Raw genomic sequence first — 22,191 nt, forward strand, 5'->3', positions numbered from 1 at the left:
AGTTGTAAAATGGAAGAAAAAGAAAAGATGGGAAAATATATAATGAACCTTAACTTTCCATTAGAAAACAATTTTTCAAGTGAAACATAATTTTTCTAAATGCTGAATGACCATTATAGAAACCATGTGGACCACTATATGGGTAGTTATTAGAAAGAAAATAAGAAAATTGTCCCTTAAGACAAAAATTAGACAATATTTTAACAGTGAAAGTTAGGCAAAAGGTTTGGAAATTTTTAGAGTGTTTCACTTAAAACTGTACAGCAGTTTTGAATTAGTTATGTAGTAACAGGATGGTTTACCTGTGAAAACCAAATACAATATTAAGTTTCAGTACATATTCAACAATTATACAGAGTATTTTACAAAAGGAAGATGCCTTTCTTGATAGCAAAATGACAGAGAAATGTAAACTAAAATTACACAGCATTGAAAGGGAGCCTACCATTATTCCCTCTTATTTAAATAAACTGTCAAGAAGAAAACTGTTGGGAGTCATAGAATAAAACAAATGAACCATCATAACAAAGAAGATACAAGAATATTTCAAAACATAATGCAAGAGTAAAATCTAGCCCCTTTTAAAAAGTTTAGAACACACTGTTAGTTCACAGGCAATAATACGCCAGGTTAACCCGAAAACAGTTGTAGTGGCTTTAAAACATGTATGCAAATTCTCTGACACCCAGTCTTCAAATGATGGGCCAGACTTAGTGCTTCACTACTATAAAAAAAAAGTGGCATAAGGGATACTGTGATATCCATGACTCGTTGTTGAAAGAAAGGACACAGCTTTTGCCTGGTGTAAGAATTCTCTCTTGGGGCACTATTAAAACCCAGCCACCATGCTGTGAGGGAGCTCAGGCCACAAAGAATTATACTTTTTATTTAAACAAAATTTTGAAATATTTATTTATAAGATAATAACTGTCTTTGAAATTAAGCAGTTTACTGAGCAATTAGTTTTGTCCAGATACATTCACATGTTATTGCTGTAAAGAAGATATTTATAATTTCTCCAGTTTCAATCTGAACATACAATCTGTAGTAACAAGATGCAGATTCAAGTACACATCTTCTAATTTGTAGTTCTATCTTCACCTACATCTAATAGGAATAATAATACTATTTTTTCAACTTACTTTATATGTAGCAGGCGTAAGATTTATATGAAAAAATTTCCCAAAATCACTAAACAAACATAGGGTAAAACACAAAGTTTTATCATATTAACTATGTTCTAACATTTGATTTGCTTTTTATATTCTAACCAAAATAAAGATTGCATACTTTCAGAACTATGAAACTCAGTAGTTAGACAAGGTGAATTAAAGCAGTAAAACTAGTCATAATAATAAACCGATTCATCCATGTTCTCAATTACATTAGTAATAATAATTGTAAAAACAGATTAACATTTTGTGAAAATACTCATATTTATTTAGGAGTTCTTGCCCATATCAATGGACTGTCTGGCATCAGCCACGGCATCAGGTACTCGGACAGTCATATTGTCCATAGATTTTCTCAAACAGATTTGGCAGCCCAACCGGGATCTGTATAAAAAAGTGGGGAGGTATAGTTTAGTATTAAGTATATATTATTCACAAGGCAATGCAGTTTGATAAGATATTTTCTAAATTAGGGATTTATTTACCTCTTAAATTTCCATTAAGTAGAAATAGATATATACAACCCTTCCAACTAGAGAGTAGCAGAATGTAAATATGAAAATCAAAAAGTGTGTTGTTCCAAAGCTTCATTTTAATCTTTAGTTTCTATCATCTACTAATTCTTTCATAAGACCTACTGCTTTTTTGGTGAAGGGGCTGACAGGCAATGGAATCATCAGACACACAATGGTAGAGGAAAGAAAACTAAGGTTTTAGCAACACCAAGAGAATGATTAATGAAGTCCCAGATAATTAAAACTATCAGACAATAAAAGAAAGTTATACTTTTTAAAGCCTTTCAAATAAGAAATCTGGAATAAACACATACATATAAGTCATTAATTATCAGATGCCTATTTTTCCCCATATTTTTAACATCTCTAAAACAAGATATGTCTTAAAATCAATGGCATTTTACAATCACCTCTACACTGTGAGGGTGGCAGTCACATCACAGCTGAAAACTTGTTATTTACATAGGTATCTCTTCAACTGAGTCGAGGGAAGTTTGTTAGTACTTTGTGTGTTGAATCTAATTACCCTGAAGAGTAAGTCCAAAAACAATACAAAACAAAAATGAAAAATACAGAAACACAGCAAGGCACAGATTTGGTATCAGTAAAGCAAATATTTGTCACTAGACGAATTTCATTTTTTTTTCAGAATTACTACCACTTTTATTTCATTTATATTTTCTTTTGCTAACAGTGATGTATAAATCTATACCTAGATAAGTATAAACCACCTTGTCAATATACACAAAATGTTAAGTGATAACTTTGTGCCCAATTTTAATCAGCAGTGCTTTGTACTTTCTTAGTGGCATGCAAAAATAAATGTATTAGACTTAGAATCAAACTGTCCTCCATTTGATGGAATGTGATATGTAGGTCTTAGTTTCATTAATGTATTCATTAAGCATTTATTTAGCATCTAAAGGCACAGTACTAAATGTTATTGGGTATGCAAAGAACAGAAAAGTCACTTCAACCCTTACTGACCACCTCTTACGTGCTGGGTAGCAGGCATCCAGGAAGGAGGCAAGATGGGGGTTGGAACCAGACAGACAGTGGTCCAGAAGCAGCACTGAACATGGTGTGTTCACAGGCAACTTTCTTAATCCTGCCAAATAGTTTCCAAACCTCATCCTAAACAGAGAGAGTAAGCGGGCTCCTCATGGGACTGCTGGGAGGATTAGCTGCTAATATCAGTATTAAAGAGTAAATTTTCACTCCAACAGTAGAGGTGAGACACATTTGCAGATAATTAACATGTGAGATTATGACAAATGCCACAGAGATGGAAAGCCAAGAGATCCGAGGAGAAAGCACTTACTTCTGGCCCGGGCAGATGTGTTTACAATGGGCTTTAAAGGATGGATGGGATTTAATAAAAGAGAAAGAGTAAGTCATTTGAGGCAGAGGCAACAGGGAGTCAAGCCATGTCTGTGGCAATACAGGTTTTTAGGTTGGCTGCTGCACAAGACAGACAAGTACAGGAGAGTGACGGGCTAAGAAGGGCCAGGCCCAGACAGCTTTGAACACTGAAGAATGAGTTTAGGTTTTAACTGGTGAGCAATGAGAGACTGGAAAGTTTCTGAGTAGAAGTATATATGACCATGGAGATTATATATATAACCAAGTATATGTAACTGGTAGAAAAAAAAGAAAAGTCCCCTTCTAATAATTCCTATTCTTTAATTAGAAACAGCCTTGAGATTTCCAGAAAAAGATAGCAGAGTATGAAGGCAAAGTGGAAACCTCCTCCCACATACACAGCAAGGAAGCAACTACAGCAAATACAACTAACCCTGAAAGTAACCTGAAGACTAAAGAACAGACCACCTACACCTGGGGAAGAAGAGAAAGATCACACAGAGAACAGGAAAGTGGCCAAGCCACCATCTATCAGACCCAAGCTCTTCCCCCATCCCAACCCAAAAGTGGGAGGGACAGGAATAGAGAAAGGAGGGGATAAACACTCAGGAATGCAGCACACCTGGCCCTTGAGATGTGCTCTCTGGGAGCGCAAGTCTGTACTGCACTGTGCCAGGTGATTAATGGGGGCAGGACACCAGAGAGAGCTGGAGCACTCCGGGAGGCTGACTCCTGCCACTTGTGCAGGACAGGCACACACTCTGGCCCTGCTGAGAGCCAAAACAATTTGAAAGATTTATCAGCATAAGTGTGCCAGAGGGGCAGAGCTTGGAGGGAACTCTCTCTGGAAGAGAAAGGGCAAGTGGATGACACTTCCCAGGCTCTCCCTCAGCCCAGGAGGTCACTTGAGGGGGCCAGATCCAAATGCTCCACCTTCCTCATGGGCAGCTCAGCTCTGTGGCATGCTTCCTGCACATATGCCCACCCAGCCTGCTCAGCCCAGCAGTATCAGACTTTGCTGCCTGGCAGGCAGAGGGATGGCCTGCCCACAAAGATCCCAGAAGAAGCACTGCACAGTACACAGAAGGCCCTCTAAGGCGAGCTGTCGGTCTCTGCTGAGAGAGATCAGCCACTGCCTGCAAACAGGCAGAAAGGCAGTCCCACCTACAGCCCCACAACTGCAACTGCAGCTTCACCGCTCAGGAGAACCAGGCCCTGGCCGGCAGAGTCTGAGCTTCTGAGAACCACAGGATACCTTCATAAAGCCAGGAGGCAGAGTAGACCTATCTATACAAACGAAGAAACACAGAAACCTAGACAAAATGAGGAGGCAGAAGAAAATGTTCCAAACCAAAAAACAAGATAAGACACCATAAAATGGGCTAAATGAAATGGAGATTACCAATCTTCTTGATAAAGATTTCAAGGTAACAGTCATAAAGATGCTCACTAACCTGGGGAAAACAACTGATGATCTCAGTTAGAACTTCAATAAAGAGTAGAAGATTTAAAGAAGAGCCACTCAGAGCTAAGAATATAATAACTGAAATGAACACTACAATGGAGGGAATGAATAGCAGACTGCTGGAAGTAGAGGAGACAATCAATGAGATGGAAATTAGAGAACAGGAAAATAACAAAGCTCATGAACAGAGAGAAAAGGGAATTTCTAAAAATGAGAAGCTACTAAGAGAGCTGTGTGACACCACCAAATGAAACAATATTTGCATAATACAGGTCCCACAAGAAGAGAGAGACAAAAAAGTAGAAAGTCTCTGAAGAAAAATAGCTGAAAACTTCCCCAATCTGAGGAAGGAAACAGACACCCAGGTCCTGGAAACACAGAGAGCCCCTAACAAATGGAACCCCATAAAGACAACACTAAGACATACAGTAATTAAAAAGGCAAAGATTAAAGATAAAGAGAGAATCTTAAAAGCAGTTACCTATAAGGGAAACTGTAAGGCTATCAGCAGATTTCTCAGCAGAAAGGAATGGCATGGAGTATTTAATGTATTGAAATGAAAGAACCTAGCAAGGTAATTATTCAGATTGAAGGAGAAATTAAAGGTTTCCCAGATAAAGTTAAAAGAATCCACTGCCACTAAACAGGCCTTACAGGATATGTTAAAGAGACACCTGTACATGGAAATGTTCTTATGCCTAAATTTTTAATCAATGAAAATAAACCTACAGTAAAGGCAGCAGACCAATTACTTACTAAGCAAGTATGAAGTTGGAAAAAAAAAGCAGTAAAATCAATAATACACAAAATCAGTCACGGGATACACAAAAAAATGTTGATTATGACATCTAATACATAAAGTGTGGAGGAGGAAGAAGACTAAAAATAAGTACTTTTAGATTGTGTTTGAAATACAGTGACTATCAACAATACAGACTGTTAAATATTTAAGACAATACGTAGGAACCTTATGGTAACCACAAACATAAAGCCTATAATAGATACACAAAAAATTAAAAAAAAGAAATCCATCACAACACTAAATAAAATCATCAAATTACAAGAGAACAGTGTAAGAGAGGAAGAAAGGAACAGGGAAGAACTACAATAACAGCAGAAAACAATTAATAAATTGGCAATAATTACATATCTATCAACCACCTTAAATGTAAATGTGTTGAATGAACAATCAAAAGACACAGGGTGGGAGAATGGATAAAGAAACAAGACCCATCTGTATGCTGCTTACAAGAGATGCATTTCAGACCTTAAGACATACATAGACTGGAAGTTGAAGGGATGGGGAAAGATATTTCATGCAAATAAAAGGGAGAAAAAGCAGAGGTAGTATTACTTACATCAGACAAAATAGGTTTCAAAACAACATAGAAACACCTAAATATGTATAACAAATACTAACAGAACTAAAGGGAGAAATAGACTGAAACTCAAACATATTCGGGGACTTTAACACACCACTTACATCAATGGTTGGAGGACCTGGACAGACACTTTTCCAAAGAAGAAAATCAGATGGCCAACAGGCACATGAAAAGATGCTCCACATCACTAATTATAAAGAAATGTAAATCAAAACCACAATGAGATATCACCTCACACCAGTTAGAATGACCACTATCCAAAAGACAAGAAATAACAAATGTTGGCAAGGTTGTGGAGAAAAGGGAACCCTCCTATACTGCTGGTAGGAATGTAAATTGGTGCAGCCACTATGGAAAACAGTATGGAGGTTCCCCAAAAACTAAAAATAGAAATACCACATGACCCAGCTGTTCCACTTCTAGCACTTCCTTCTCCAAAAAAAAATTTCTGATTCAAAAAGATATGCACCCCTATATTTATTGCTGCATTATTTACAATAGCCAAGATACAGAAGTAACCAAAGAGTCTATCAGTAGATGAATGGATAAAGAAGTTGTGGTACATATACACAATGGAATATTATTCAGCCATAAAAAGGAAAGAAATCCTGCCAATTGTGACAACATGGATGGACACAGAGGGTATTATGCTCAGTGAAATAAGCCAAGCAGAAAAAGACAATTGCTTTCACTTATACGTGAAATCTAAAAATAAAACAAAACAAAATGAACAAAACAGTAACAGACTCATAGACACTGAAAAGTAACTGGTGGTTACTATGAGGTAAGGATTGTGGTGGGTGGGTGGGTAGGGTGAGGGGTATTGAGGCACAAAATCTCAATCATAATGTAAGTTGGTCATGGGGATGGAAGTGCAGCATGTGGAATACAGTCAGTGGTTCTGAAACATCTTTCTATGTTGACAGTAACTGCACTAGTTGGTGGTGAGGATTTAATAATGTATATAACTATTGAACACTGTTGTATACTTGAAACCAATATAATACTGTATATCAACTGTACATCAATTTTTAAAAATACACTTAAAAAAAAGAGAAAAAAACAGCTTTGACAATACTCAACTATGTATTAGGCTCTATCTTCAAGAGAGAAAATGTAGCAAGCTGATTTAGACCAATTCACTAGGACTGTGGTGAGCCCTACATAGAATACTGGTTATTCTTGATGTTCATACAGAGATAATGCTCATCTTCAAGGAATTTTTAATTTAGTAGGAAAAAAGAGTAGGAAACAGCTCTCAGTGAAACAGGGAAGAATACAGTAGGTGTAGTGACAGAAGAACAAGCAGTGTTATGGGAACACAGGGTGGATGGCGCTGAGAGCCCTTGCTGGCCCTACGACCTTGGAAGTTAAAGTACTGGCACTCTGTGGCTGTTTTCTCAGTCCCTACTTCCTCTGCCTTCTTACAGGTCTCTTTCTGGCTCCAGTGTCTCCCCAGTGTACAGTGTCTCCTACCTCTGGAGAAGCGGACAGACGGCAAGCATTCTTTCACTATCAGTCCCCCAATATTCTGATATGCAAATCTTGAAAACATTTTCTGCAATCACCTTTGTTATACATATCTGACAGTGGAAATACACTGATTATTGTGTATACTTTACCTTCAAGTTTGATTTTCAATTCAGAGGAAGAGCTTGAAATGTAAAACAATCAAGGGTTTTGATGCCCAACATAAAGGATTCAAATCAAGGCTGTGTTATTCTCTAGTTGTCTGGCCTTGAGCAAATCTGTGGTGACTAAATCTTGTCTTCCCACCCTTAAAATGGTAATAATACTGACAATCTTTAAGGTTAAAAATACTCTTTGTTAAGTGCTTTGGCATAGTATCTGACATATATGTTGATATTATTATTGCTCTGATGCTAAAAAGTACCATTTAATCAATGTTTTCTCCACCAAACACTGTTCTATGAGTTTCACATAACCCTATAACCCAGGTACTGTTTAAGTACAGAAACTGAGGCCTCTGTGTAGATGATCCACTTATCCATGTATACGGGTGGCAGCAAGCCATGACAGTCTTCCAATATAGATTCACAGATACATTTCTGAATCTGTCAACCATTAATTGCACGAATAGTTGACGATGCCCTTTTATGAATAAGGCACTGGAGATACAGTGATGAAATACATGGCCCCTGTTTCCAAGAGGAAATAGGAGATAAGTAAACAGTGTAAGAAGTACCATATGAGCCTGGGTATCATCAGTCCATCAATAATCAAATTTAAGTACACCTATAATAAACATTGAAAGGATGAGGTTTTATCTAAAAAATTAAAGACATTTACATGGCACTTAACATTAACATAAAAAGGAACTAAAAGTAAATTTGCTTGTTTCTTTGTTTCAAAACTGTATGCTACCCTAGAAATAGTTTTTATGTGGTGACTAGCTTTGAGCAAAATTTCTTTCATTCTAAATATGTCAAAGTGTTTTATAAATGAATGATACCTATGAAAAACATTATATTCTTTTCCCCACAAAGCATTTCTACTAAAATTCTGTGTATTAAGAATATCAGCTATAAAATATTATAGAAGCTCCTTGCTCTCCATTATATCTTGTTCTAAAAGTCTCTGAAATTGATTATCACAGTTCTTAACTTGTTCACATTTATATTATGTCTTTTGTATCTTTTTACGTAAGTGTATGTCTTCTCACTATACCTCTCCTTTTCTTCTTGTGTTTTCTTTTGACCTAGAAGACTGTTACACGCACCTACAAATTCTATCTGAACAAAAGGGCAAGCAGTTAGCTGTGATTCATCCCTTCCATTAAAGAGAAACAATTCTCACAACCAAATTAACAAACTTATTGAGTATATTCTGTATGTTATCCTTCAGGAAATAAAAGAGGTCTTAGAGAACGTGACACCTGGAGACAGGAGGGGACAGGTAGGTTGCAGCCATAATCTGCTTTGCTTTGGAATCCAAAGAGACATTATTTTCTCAGTTTCTCTTCCCAGGGTATCAGTCTTACCTCCACCAAGGAGGAAATGAAGTTCAAAAGGAATAAAATGATTCTTTACCTCTAAATAACTACCAATTGACTTAAACATTTTTGTAAGGATCTGATAAAGCTACATAATACACATGAAATAAAGCTTTTATCACTTTTGCATAATTTTTTTAAAAAATCATTTTTTCATTAAGTTCAACAAATTATAATTAAACACCCAAGCCAACCTTAATTAAGTAAACCCTCATTATCTTGCCCTTTGAAACTATAAATCAACTAGCTACTTACCCTAACTCCAATCAAAAGGCCAGATAATTTTTTTAAAAAAGGTATTACTTGCTTCTACAAATCCTACCACTTTTAAGAGCAATTCTTTAAAACCTATTACTTAATAACAAGAAAAAGCTCTGATCAATTTATTTTAATGTACACTTAGAAATATTAATTTTATCATAATTACTATGTTATATAGGTTTTTTTAAAAATTCTGTTCTCCCAAGTACATAAAACTTTCCATTACAATTTTGTTCAATTATCAACTCTGTCCTTCAAGAACACCATAAAAAGCATTAAATTTAATCTCAACTCATTAAATTATAATGACTATTAATTCCTGGAATAAAAATAGACTAAAAAAGATTTATTAGGATCTAGAACTTTTACGTCCAACATCTCCATTCATTCATTCACTCATTCATTCATTCATCCATTTATTTATTGCTTTTATAAAAAGGAAAGGGTTCATAAGGGCTAAACTGTAGAACAGTGAACAAAGAGAAATATCACATAATTGATACTCAAAGTCTGTGACTGTGATCTATCTGCACTGCACATGTTACTACACTTGTCAGACCTGTCTTAAGTAGATAAAAACTAATAAAACCTTTCTCTTCCCAGATCAGTACAACTGCAGTGGTCTTAAAATCTTACCTATCTGTTAGCCCAAATGCCAGATCAAGCATGTCATTCTCCTCATCAGTGACTGCTTCTAACTTCTCAAATATGTGATCTTCAAAGATGAGATGACAGGTAGAGCAAGCCAAGGTACCCTCACATGCACCTACAAAAAAAAACAGACACTCAACGTACTCAACTGTGCAAGACACACAATGTCATCATGGTTTTAATTAAGTTAATTATTTAAATTTTAGAATCATCATTAGCATACATACATCATAGGACTTTACTTTAGAATAATAATGAGAATTAGGGACACCTGACACACACACATACACAATTTGAAATCACTTCCGCATCTTATTTCAAAAAGGTTCTAGATTAGGTGCTGTGAAGGGAAACTCAAAAATACATAATCTTAATATTGAAGAGTTTACAAATTAATAAACAGACATGCGCACATATAAAAATGGATACATTTTTAAAGTTATATAGTATTAGTTTATATAATAGCTACGTAAGTTTTTTTACCTTCTCCTGGAGAGTTCAACACAATTAATGAAGCTTTGTGGTATATAAGAGAAATCAGAAAGCAACCAAACCTACACCTAAAGTTAAATACTCTTCCCTATCAATCTCTCCTTGTTCATAATAAATAAGAGTTATTTATTGGATGCCTATTATTTGTCAGGTACCGTGAAAAGGGAATGAAGAAGTTATCTAAGAAGAAAGAGAAATCAGGAAAACAATTCCATTCACAATAGCATCAAAAAGAATAAAATACCTAGGAATAAACCTAACCAAGGAAGTGAAAGACCTATACCCTGAAAACTACAATACACTCTTAAGAGAAATTAAAGAGGTCACTAACAAATGGAAACCCATCCCATGCTCCTGGCTGGGAAGAATTAATATGGTCAAAATGGCCATTCTGCCCAAAGCAATATACAGATTCGATACAATCCCTATCAAATTACCAACAGCATTCTTCAATGAACTGGAACAAATAGTTCAAAAATTCGTATGGAACCGCCAAAGACCCCGAATAGCCAAAGCAATTCTGAGAAGGAAGAATAAAGTGGGCCGGATCTTGCCCCCCAACTTCAAGCTCTACTACAAAGCCACAGTAATCAAGACAATTTGGTACTGGCACAAGAACAGACCCACAGACCAGTGGAACAGAATAGAGAGTCCAGATATTAACCCAAACATACATGGTCAATTAATACACGATAAAGGAGCCATGGATATACAATGGGGAAATGACAGCCTCTTCAACAGCTGGTGTTGGCAAAACTGGACAGTTACATGTAAGAGAATGAAACTGGACCATTACATAACTCCATACACAAAAATAAATTCGAAATGGATCAAAGACCTGAATGTAAGTTATGAAACCAGTTTGAAAAAGACATATGCACCCTTATGTTTATTGAAGCATTATTTACAATAGCCAAGAAATGGAAGTAACCTAAGTGTCCATCAGTAGATGAATGGATAAAGAAGATGTGGTACATATACACAATGGAGTATTATTCAGCCATATAAAGAAAACAAATCCTATCATTTACAACAACATGGATGGGGCTGGGGGGTATTATGCTCAGTAAAATAAGCCAGGTGGAGAAAGACAAGTATCAAATGATTTCACTCATCTGTGGAGTATAAGAACAAAGAAAAAAACTGAAGGAACAAAACAACAGCAGACTTCACAGAACCCACGAATGGACTAACAGTTACCAAAGGGAAAAGAACTGGGGAGGATGGGTGGGAAAGGAGGGATAAGTGGGGAAAAGGGGCATTACGATTCGCACACATAATGTAGGGGGTGGGGCGGTGGGGGTGGCAGGGCACGGGGAAGGCAGTATAACACAGAAAAGACAAGTAGTGATTCTATAGCATCTTACTACGCTGATGGACAGTGACTGTAATGGGGTTTGTGAGGGGAACTTGGTAACGGGGAAGTCTAGTAAACATAATGTTCCTCATGTAACTGTAGACTAATGATACCAAAATAAAAAAAAATAATAATAAAAATAAAAAATAAAATAAAAATGCCTCTGAAACCAAAATCAAAGGGAGAAATAAAGTTTAAGAAAACCCCTCCTCCCCCAAAAAAAGACAAGAAATAATAAGTTTTGTTAAGGATGTGGAGAAAACAGAGTCCTCACTGTTGAAAGGAATAAAAATTGGTACAGCCACTACGGAAAACTGTATGAAAGTTATTTGGAAAATTAAAAATAGAACTACCATATGATCCAGCAATTCCACTGAGTTTACTTACCTAAAGAAAACAAAATACTAATTCAAAAAGACATATGTACCCCAGTGTTCATTGCAGCATTATTTACAATCATCAAGATCTGGAAGCAACCTATGTGCCCATCAGTGGATAAATGGATGAAGATGTGATTATGTATACAATGGAATATTAGTCATAAAAAATAATGAAATCTTGCCATGACAACATGGGTAGAATAGAGAGCATTATGCTAAGTGAAGTAAGTCAGATAGAGAAAGATAAATACCATAGGATTTCACTTACAAGTGGAATCTAAAAAAATAAAAACAAAGAAACAAAACAAAAGAGAAAAAGACTTATAAACACAGAGAACAAACTGATGGTTGAGGAGGTGGAGGGGTGGAGGGATGGGCGAAATATGTGAAGGGGGTGAAGTGGTACAAACTTCCAGTTATAAAATAAAAAGTCATAAAGTCATAAGGATGTAAAGTACAGTTCAGGGAATATAGTGAATAATATAATAATGATTTTGAAAAGTGACAGATGGTAACTAGTTATGGTGAGCATTTCATAGTGTATGTGTTGTAGTCTATTGTACACCTGAAACTAATACAATATGTCAACTATATACTTCAACAACAAATAAGTAAATAAAATAAAATGGCAAATCTCTCTGGAGATACTATGGGACAAAAAAACAGGAAACGCAGCCTACTTTCCCTTTAAAATTTAAGTGAAACAATCCTTACAAAATATCCCAAGGAACTTTCTTAATTTAAAAATCATATACTTCCCTTCAGATTTCTGTTACTAAAAAAACAAGTCCTGAGAACTGCAAGTCATTTGTAACAGAAGATGCAAGGAAAACAAAACTCAACAGTCCAGGTCAGGACGAGATGCGCTATAGAGGAGTAAGTGTGAACTGTTCTATAAGTCAATTATTCTCCACCTTGCTTCTGAACATACTAGGTGAGTAACTCGTATGCTCAGTAACCAGCTTTCATGGTGGGTGGCCACAGAGATCACACTGACTAGGAGGTTATGGCCAACCATTAACTCCAGCTCTCCGAGATCCAGCCCCTGGAGAAATGGTGTTTACGAACCTTTGCTATAGGTTACAGGAAGCTGCTAAAGGATTCTAAGCAGGAAAATGACATGGCATATTTGATTTTAGATAGACCTCAAGGGTGGTTGTGTGTGAAGGATGAATTTGGGATGAAAAGAGACAGAAGCAAGTCATGACACTTCACCAACGGGGAGGGGAAAAAGCAATGGAAGAGTAAGCAGCAGAAAAAGCCAAGGCGAGCGCCCTGCTAGAAAGGGAGTTCAGATAAAAATGGCCCAAATGGGAGAGAACCAGACACATGCCACGTCAGAAGAGCCCAGTGAATAAAACAGTCCATCCAACATGGTCTCAAGTCACCTCGGAATGGATAGAAAAGTCCATCTGTCCAGTGAATACGTCTGGGAAATTTAGGACATTCCTTTTTGTGCCACCTGGTCAGATGAAATGAAGAGTTACCACCTATATCCCAGCTCTTCATGTTTTAAACTCTTCTTCCTTAGGAAACTTCAATTCTTTTAACCTTCTCTTCAAGGCTTTATTTTCATTCTCTAATAATTTCCATTGCCCTCTCAGGAACCTTGCCAATTGTTTCCATATCTGGCACAAAGCTCGGAGCTGAAGAGAATATTCTAATAAGAATTTGACAAATATTGAATACCTATTAGTTCACTTCTGGTTCCTACCTGCTAAGTTCCTATTATACATTGTCATGTGTTTATCCTTTAAATAAATGCACCACATTCATGATCCTTCCTTATTGTATGGTTCCTTTCAAACATTTTCCGCTACTACTTGTCAACACATACGTTTTCCTTATTCTTTCTATTAGGAAGAAACGCAAATAGAAACTTTAAGACTCAGAATGAAATCAACTCTACCTGGATAAGATGGCTAATAGTGAACCAGAGAAATTAATGGTCATACTGTGGTACAAATATCACTATTGAAAAAAAATCTGCAGAAAAGATACAAGATCCCATAGATAGCACTTACTGGAAGAAACCCCAAAATAATAAGACAACCTGGGCAATGTTTTCAAGTTGTTTTTTTTTTTTTTGAGATAAACCTGTATGTCCACAGATACATGTATATTTTTAAAAAAGGAAGTATTTTAGAGAATAGTGAAGACATGTCTCTGAAAAAAGATATTTTAAAAAGAGACTAAAACTGTATGAAAAGGCTATTTCAGAAAAAAAAAGTTACTCATTTTTTGTTCTTTTTTTTTCTAATAAAAAAATTACTATTTTGTGATAGCTATTTCTTTCAATTTATTAATTGCCTGGTTTTATAGAGATAGTCTCCAATTAACAGGCACCTGACTTTTTTTATTTTTTTGGAATACAGTTTTATAAATTTTAACACATGTATAAGTTTTGTATAACTAACACCACAATCAGGATTTACAACAATTTCAACATTCCAAAAAATTCCCTTGGGCTGCTCCTTTGAAGCACACCCTGTGCCATCCCTAAACCCTGGCAACCAATTATCTGTTCTCCATCCTATAGTTTTAGTCTCTCCCAGAATGCCATATAAATACAATCACATAGTATATAATCCTTTGAGAATAGCTTCTTTCATTCAGCATAATACCTTTGAGATTCATACAAGTTGTCACGTATATCCACAATTCATTCCTTTTTACTATTAAGAAGTATTCCATTGTATGGTTGTACCACAGTTTCTAGTAGGCATCTAATCTAGTGCTATTGTACTGTGGTTTTCATTTGCACTTCTCTAAAAATTTAAGATGCTCAATATCTTTTGGGAGACTTTCCACCATTATATTCCAAAGCCATTTGGGAGAATGGCATCATCATTCACCTCTTGGGCCACTGTGAGAGAGCTCTAAATGGCACTGAGTTTCACATAGGTACACGTTTAGGTCCAGCTGCCCCTGAATATCTTTTTATGTGCTTATTTATCATCTCTATAGTCTCTTTGGTGAAGTGCCTGTTCATATCTTTTACCTATTTTTTAATTGGGTTGTTTGTTCTTACTACTGAATTTTGAGAGTTCTTACATTTTATTGGCTATATGATTTGCATGTATTTTTTCCCACTCTCACTTGTCATTTCCTCTTGACAGTGTCATTGGCAGAGCAAAAGATTTTAATTTTGATGAAATCCAACTAAAAAAAATTTATTCTATAGATTGTGCTTTTAGCATCATACCTAAGAATTCTTTGTTACTCCCAGGACTCAAAGATTTTCTCTGTGCTTTCCTTTCAAAGTTTCATAGTTTTAAGTTTTCCACTTAGATATAAAATAAAATTTGAGTTAATTTTTGTATAACTTGTTTGAGATTGCTGTTTTTCTTCTCCATATGGATGTCCAATTGTTCCAACATTATATCCTTTGTTGAGAAGAATATCCTTTCTTTCCTAACTGCCTTTGTATCTTGGCCACAGCCAAGAAGTGGAAACAATCCAAATATCCATGAAGCAACAAATGGGGTACAAAATATGATGTACCCATAAAATGGGATATTAACATTTGGCCATAAAAAGGAATGAAGTTCTGATGCATGCTACAACATAAACAAGATAAACCTTACATATATAATACTCAATGGAAGAAGCTAGTTACAAAAGAACACTTATAATATGATCCTATTTATATATAATACCCAGAATAAGCAAATCTACAGACAGAAAAAGTAAATAACTGGTAGTTTAAGAGTGGGTAAATGGGTTGAGGAGTGAGAGCTAAAGGGTATAGGATTTCCACTTGAAGTGATGAAAATGTTTTAAAATCAACTGTGGTAAGCAAGTGACAGCAGCAAGGATAGCCAAAAAAGATACCCCTTGATGGTATCCCACCCTTATCTACAGTTTGGAATGACTTCAGACAGAAGTGCCTTGGGGAGCTCTGTGAGACTGAAACTCCAGGGCAGCCCAAGAATGAAAACAGCCATTTTGAGAAGAAGCTGACAAAAAGGCCCATTTCTCTCTCATCTTATCCAGAGTACTGAGCTGTGACCTGCATACCTGGAAGAGCAGTGAGTGGCTGGAAGATCAGCAGCCAGGGCTCAGAATGTATTAAAAGGTATACGAATCTTACGATGTCATGGGCCCTACTGGCTGGTAAGCCTCACTTGCAAATCTACCTGGCTAGCCAGTGGGCACCCCAAGCACTCCACACATCTTCCTACCCTGTGGCCAGTTCCCTTTATATGCTCCTAACAATGGCAGGAGTGAGCTTATGCAGACAGTTAGTGAACATGCACAAAAACACAACCTAAATCTGCAGACTTGGGACAGAATGCCCTTGGGAAAGCAAAAGGAAGGTTGTTAGACACAATTTGGCTCAATGATATCTAGAGACAGCATGTAAGCTTAAAAATTCTACCACAAGAGGCAGCAGGTATGGAGAGGTGAATCCACTGAAGACCAGAGAAAGCCTCCAAATCCTTAGCAGGGCTGACAAAAGGTATTTCTCTCCCAAAGTCAGTCAGTAAAGACTAAAGGATGGGACTGCTACTTCAAAAGTGAAGAGAGCAATACAAGACTTCAAGGAACATAAAAAAATGAGGGAAAATGAAACCATCAAGGGAACACAATAATTTTCCAGTAACTGACCCCAAAGACCTGCAGATTTGCTAAGAAGTACTGGCTGCAAACCTCTCAAATCTGATAGAGATTTGGACATCCAAGTTCATGAAATTCATAGGTCCCCAAACAATCTAAATGTAAAGATTATCTTTTCTAAGACATTAAAATAAAACTGTCAAAAGACATAAGACAAAGAGAGAATCTTAAAGCAGTAAGAGAGAAGAAGTTTGTAACTTACAAGCAAGCCCCCATATGGCTATCAATGGATTTCTCAAAAGAAACCTTACATGCCAGGAGACAGTGGGATGACATATTCAATATGCTGGTTGAAAAAAACTACCAACCAAGAATACTCTCTGGCAAAGCTTTCCTTCAGAAATGAAAGAGAGTTAAAGACATTCCTAGACAAACAAAAGCTGAAGGAGTTTTTTTTTACTATTAGACATGCCTTACAAGAAATGCTGAAAGGAATTCTTGAAGCTGAAATGAAATGATGCTAATGAGTAACACAGAAACATGAAAATACACAACATACCAATAAAGGTAAGTATATAGTCAAATTCAGAATATTCTAATACTGCAATAAGGTGATGTTAACCATTTAACAACTTAACTCTGATTTAAAGGTTGAAGAACAAAAGTATTAAAACTTAGCTATAGTTAAGATAATTTGTATAAGGGGGGGAAAGAAGAAAGGGGGTAATATGATTGCATGCATAATGGGGGGGGTGGGAAAAAGGGGAGGGCTGTACAACACAGAGAAGACAAGTAGTGATTCTACAACATTTTGCTATGCTGATGGACAGTGACTGTAAAGGGGTTTGTGTGTGGGGGGGACCTGGTATAGGAGAGAGCCTAGTAAACATAATATTCTTCATGTAACTGTAGATTAATGATAATAAAAAAATAAATAAATAAAAAAGGAAAGAAAAGGGGAATTACTCCGATAGGATAAAACTAACTGTAAATCAACAATTAAAGCATGCTTTAAATATCCTTAATTTTGATCATTTAAAGGGTGTCAGATGATCAGCTATGGAAGTACATTTTTCTGATAATATTCCTTTCTCTTAAAAAAAAAAAACAGTTCCTATGTGGTGATCTCCAATAAGTTCTTCACAATGATAAAAACATCATATCAAAGTGTGGGCAAAGGGTTTGTTTGTGTTTATACAGAGGATCAAAGCCTAATTTGGCTACCCAGAAAACGAATTAAGATACAATATGAAGAAGAACTTCCAACATCAACATTCTCTGGAAGAGTCATTCCAGAAGATGAACATCAAAAAACTTCAACAAAGATCCTGGCGCTGTTGCAGTTGTAGCTGCATTCATCCCACCAGTTCCTGGACTTGCCATTGGAATGAAGAAGGAGATATCTAAGCTGGCCTGTGCATACAGTAAAAGAACAAATTTGACTGGATCTATACTGTTGGAACTCAACCAAGAATTAGGAGAAGTGCAAGTTGCAGCGCTCCAAAATCTTGCGACTACAGACTATCTACTGTTAGAAGAACATACGGGATGTGAACAGTTCCCAGGAATGTATTGTTTTAATTTGTCTGATTTTTCTCAAACTATTCAAATTCAGTTAGACAATATCCATCATATCATTGATAAGTTTTCACAAATGCCTAGTGTGCCTAACTGGTTTTCTTGTTTTCACTGGAGAAGGCTGGTAATTGTAGGTCTGCTTTGGTTATGTAGCTGTATTCCTATTATGTTAATGTGTGTATGCAATTTAATTAGTAGTTTAAAACCTATACATGCTTATGTTACTCTACAAGAAGATATGTCAAAGAAATAATCAATCTTCCCATGTTTTCTTCCATCTGCTACTTCTATAGCTTTTCTTCTTCCTTCCTAATTACAACCCTTAAGTAGTATTCGTGCCTCATAACGAAATTACCGAGTATCATAATTCTTCCAAGTGCTAAAGATATCTCAAGACAAATGCTGGGCATAAAAGCCACAGGGCATAAATCTGCAAAGTAAAAAGCTAACCTTTTCAAATAATATGGCTTCTCTCTCACTTACCAACTTTACATTTCCCTGTATGGCCCCGGAAGATGACTGGTTAGCCAGAGACGGGTAAGATTCCTCAAGGGAGGAACAACCTAAGACAGGCACAGTCACAGGGGGGCCATCAGGTGAGAAATTGGGGATCAACAGTGGTGAGCTTAGAACCTCACCCCCCCCTGTTTTGAGAGAAATCTTCTGCATCCGTGGATGTTTTAATGCCCTTGTCTAGCTTGGATTAAAACATAGTCTACAGGCACACACCTGATCATCTACAATTGCTCTCTTACAACAGTAAACTATGTTTTCTACCTTTATCTTGCATCTACCTACCACTTCAGCATTTTATTAAAAATAAAAATAATAATAATAATAAAGGGAGAAATGTGGGATCCACATATAAAACAAGTATAAAAATCAAACAAATATTCATATTTGACCTGATTGTTCATAATTCATAATGCGTGATCAAAACTGAAAGTTTCTGTGATGAATGCCCTTGTACTGTTCACCATGTAAGAACTTATTCACTATGTAAGAATTCGTTCACAATGTAAGAACTTGTTCGTTATGCTTCAGAAGACTGGAGACTGACGAGAATTAGGCTTGAGATGGATTAATAATGATTGTGCATTGAGCACTGACCCCCCTATACAGAATTTTGTTGTTAACAACCATTTGATCAATAAATATGAGAGATGCCCTCTCAAAAAATAATAAATAAATAAATAAATAAATAAAATTATTTTTCCCAACATAAAAAAAATAATAATAATAATAATTTGTTAATAACACAATATAAAAAAGGCAAATTGTGACATCAAAAACTAAAAGGGCATCATTTTTTGGTATGTGATCAAAGTTAAGTTGTTATCAGTGTAAAGAGACAGCAATAATTATAAAATGTTTTATATAAGCCTCATGGTAACCACAAAGTAAAAAACCTACGATAGATATACAAAAGATAAAGTACACCAAAGCCTGCCACTCCAGCAAGAGAGTTATAAAGGAATATGGGAACTACTAAACAGCCAGAAAATGATGAACAAATGGCATTTATATCCTTACCTATCATAATTGCACTAAATGTAAGTGGGTTAAATTCTCCAATCAAAAAACACCATGTAGCTGAATGGATAAAAACACAAAACCCAACTATATGCTGACTACAAGATTCACTTCAGCTTCAAAGACACATACAGGATGGAAAAGATAATTCAAGCAAGAGGAAACCAAAAGAATCTAGTTAGATATGTTTATATCAGACATAACAAATGAACTCAGAAGCTGTAATGAGATACAGAAGGCAATTATATAATGATAAAGGAACTCATCCAGAAGATACAATAGTAAAAATACATTCACCCAACATGTGAGCAGCAAAATACATTAAGCAAATATTAACAGATCTCAAGGTAAAAAATACCAACAACACTGTAATAGAAGGTGACTTCAATACTACAATTTCAATAATGGATAAATCACCCAGGTAGAAAATCAATTGGGAAACACTGAAATTCAACTATGCTTTACAGAAAATGGACCTACCAGACACATACAGAACATTCTACCCCACAGTAGCAGAATAAATATTCTTCTCAATTATATACCAAACACTCTCCAGTATAGATCATGTTAAGTTACAAAACAAGTCTTAAAAATTTAAGACTGAAATCATACCAAGTATCTTTCCCAACCACAGTGGTGTGAAAACAGAAATCAGTAACAGGAGGAAAAGTGGAAAATTCACAAATAGGTGGAAATTAAACAACATACTCCTGAACAACCAGTGGGACGAAGAAGAAATCAAAAGAGAAATAAGAAAATATCTTAAAACAAACAAAGTAGAAATACATCAAACTAAAACTCATGGGCTGCAAGAAAAGCAGTTCTAAGAAAGAAATTTATAGGAATAAACACCTACATTAAGAAAATGAAAAGAACTCAAATAAATAATCTAACTTTACTCTTGAAGGAACCAGAAAATGAACAAAGTCCAAAGTTAGCAAAAGGAAGGAAATAACAAAGACCAGCCCATAAATAAATGGAGACCAGAAAAACGAGAAAATATCAATGAAACTAAGAGCTAGCTTTTTGAAAACATAAAATTGATGAAACTCAAAGAAATCAGAAAGAGACATTACATCTGCTACCACAGAAATACACAGGATCATAAGCAACTATCATGAACAATTACATATCAACACAATGGATAACTAAAAGAAATATATAAATTTCCAGAAATATGCAACCTACCAAGACTGAATCATAAAGAGATGGAAAATCTGAGCAGACCAAGAATGATGAAAGACATGAAACTAGTCATCAAAAACCTCCCAACCAAGAAAAGCCTCAGTCAAATGGTTTAACAGGTGAATGCTATCAAACACTTAAAGAAGAAAGAAGATGAATCTTTGTCAGTTTTTCAGAGAAAAACAGGAGGGACCATCTCAAAACATTTTATAAGGCCAGCATTACCTTGATAGTAAAGCCAAATGACACTATAAGAGAAGAAAACTACAGGACAATATCCTTAGAGAATATAGATACAAAAGTTCAACTAAGTACTAGCAAAACAAATAAAACAGCACATTAAAAGAATTATACACCATGATAAGTGGGACTTATTTCTGGGATGCAAGGATGGTCACTATACACAAATCAATAATGTAATACACATTAATAGACTGAAAGATAAAAATCATGTAATCATCTCAATAGATGCCGAAAAAGCATCTGACAAAATTCAACATCCATTTATGATACTCTCTAGAAAGTGAGTATATATAGAGGTTCCTCAGTGTAATAAAGCCATATATGAGAAGCCCACAGCTAACGTTATATTCAACAGCTAAAGGTTGAAAGCTTTTCTTCTAAAATCAAGAACAAAATAAGGGTGCCCACTCTCATCACTCCTATTCAACACAGTACTGGAAGTCCTAACCAGAGCAATTAGGCAATAAAAAGTGATAAAGGGCACCCAATCAGTAGTCAAACCACCTCTGTGTGCAGATGATCTGATTTTATATATATGTATAATGTCCTAAATATTCCATCCAAAAACTATTAGAACTAATAAATTCAGTAAAGTTGCAGGATACAAAATCAGCATATAGAAGTCAGGTGTGTTTCTATATACTAACTATAAGCTATCAGGAATAGAAATTAAGAAGACAACCCCATTTAGCATCAAAGAAAATAAAATATGTAGGAATAAATTTTTCCAAGGAGATGAAAAATCTGTACACTGAAACCTATAAGGCTTTAATGAGAGAAAATGAAGACACAAATAAATGGAAAGATAACCCATGTTCATAGATTGGAAGTATGTCTATACTACCCAAAGCTATCTTCAGATTCAATAAAAATATCTACCAAAATTCCAATGTCAAAATTCATGTGTAACCACAAAAAGAATTAAAAAGTCAAAGAAATCCTGAGAAAGAATGAAGCTGGAGGCATCATACTTCCCGATTTCAAGCCATAGTCCAAAGTTATAGTAATCAAAACAATTAAGGTACTGGCATAAAAACAGGCA

General features: G+C 35.7%; 1 protein-coding gene across 2 annotated transcripts in view; it reads right to left on the reverse strand.

Moving 5' to 3' along the window:
* Nucleotides 1–860: 860 nt before the first annotated feature.
* FDX1 (ferredoxin 1) overlaps nucleotides 861–22,191 on the reverse strand; it is a 53,065-nt gene continuing 31,734 nt past the window's right edge. The window contains exons 3-5 of one of the 2 annotated variants that reach the window (XM_037026632.2): nucleotides 9,807–9,936; nucleotides 2,098–2,214; nucleotides 861–1,556 (exon numbers count right to left, since the gene is read on the reverse strand). In XM_037026632.2, the coding sequence (XP_036882527.2) occupies nucleotides 2,142–2,214; nucleotides 9,807–9,936 (203 nt within the window). In that variant the 3' untranslated portion in view covers nucleotides 861–1,556; nucleotides 2,098–2,141. The remainder of the gene's footprint in view (nucleotides 1,557–2,097; nucleotides 2,215–9,806; nucleotides 9,937–22,191) is intronic. The other variant, XM_037026631.2, reaches the window with a different exon arrangement.

This window comes from Manis javanica, chromosome 6, assembly GCF_040802235.1.
Source record: "Manis javanica isolate MJ-LG chromosome 6, MJ_LKY, whole genome shotgun sequence".
NCBI lineage: Eukaryota > Metazoa > Chordata > Mammalia > Pholidota > Manidae > Manis > Manis javanica.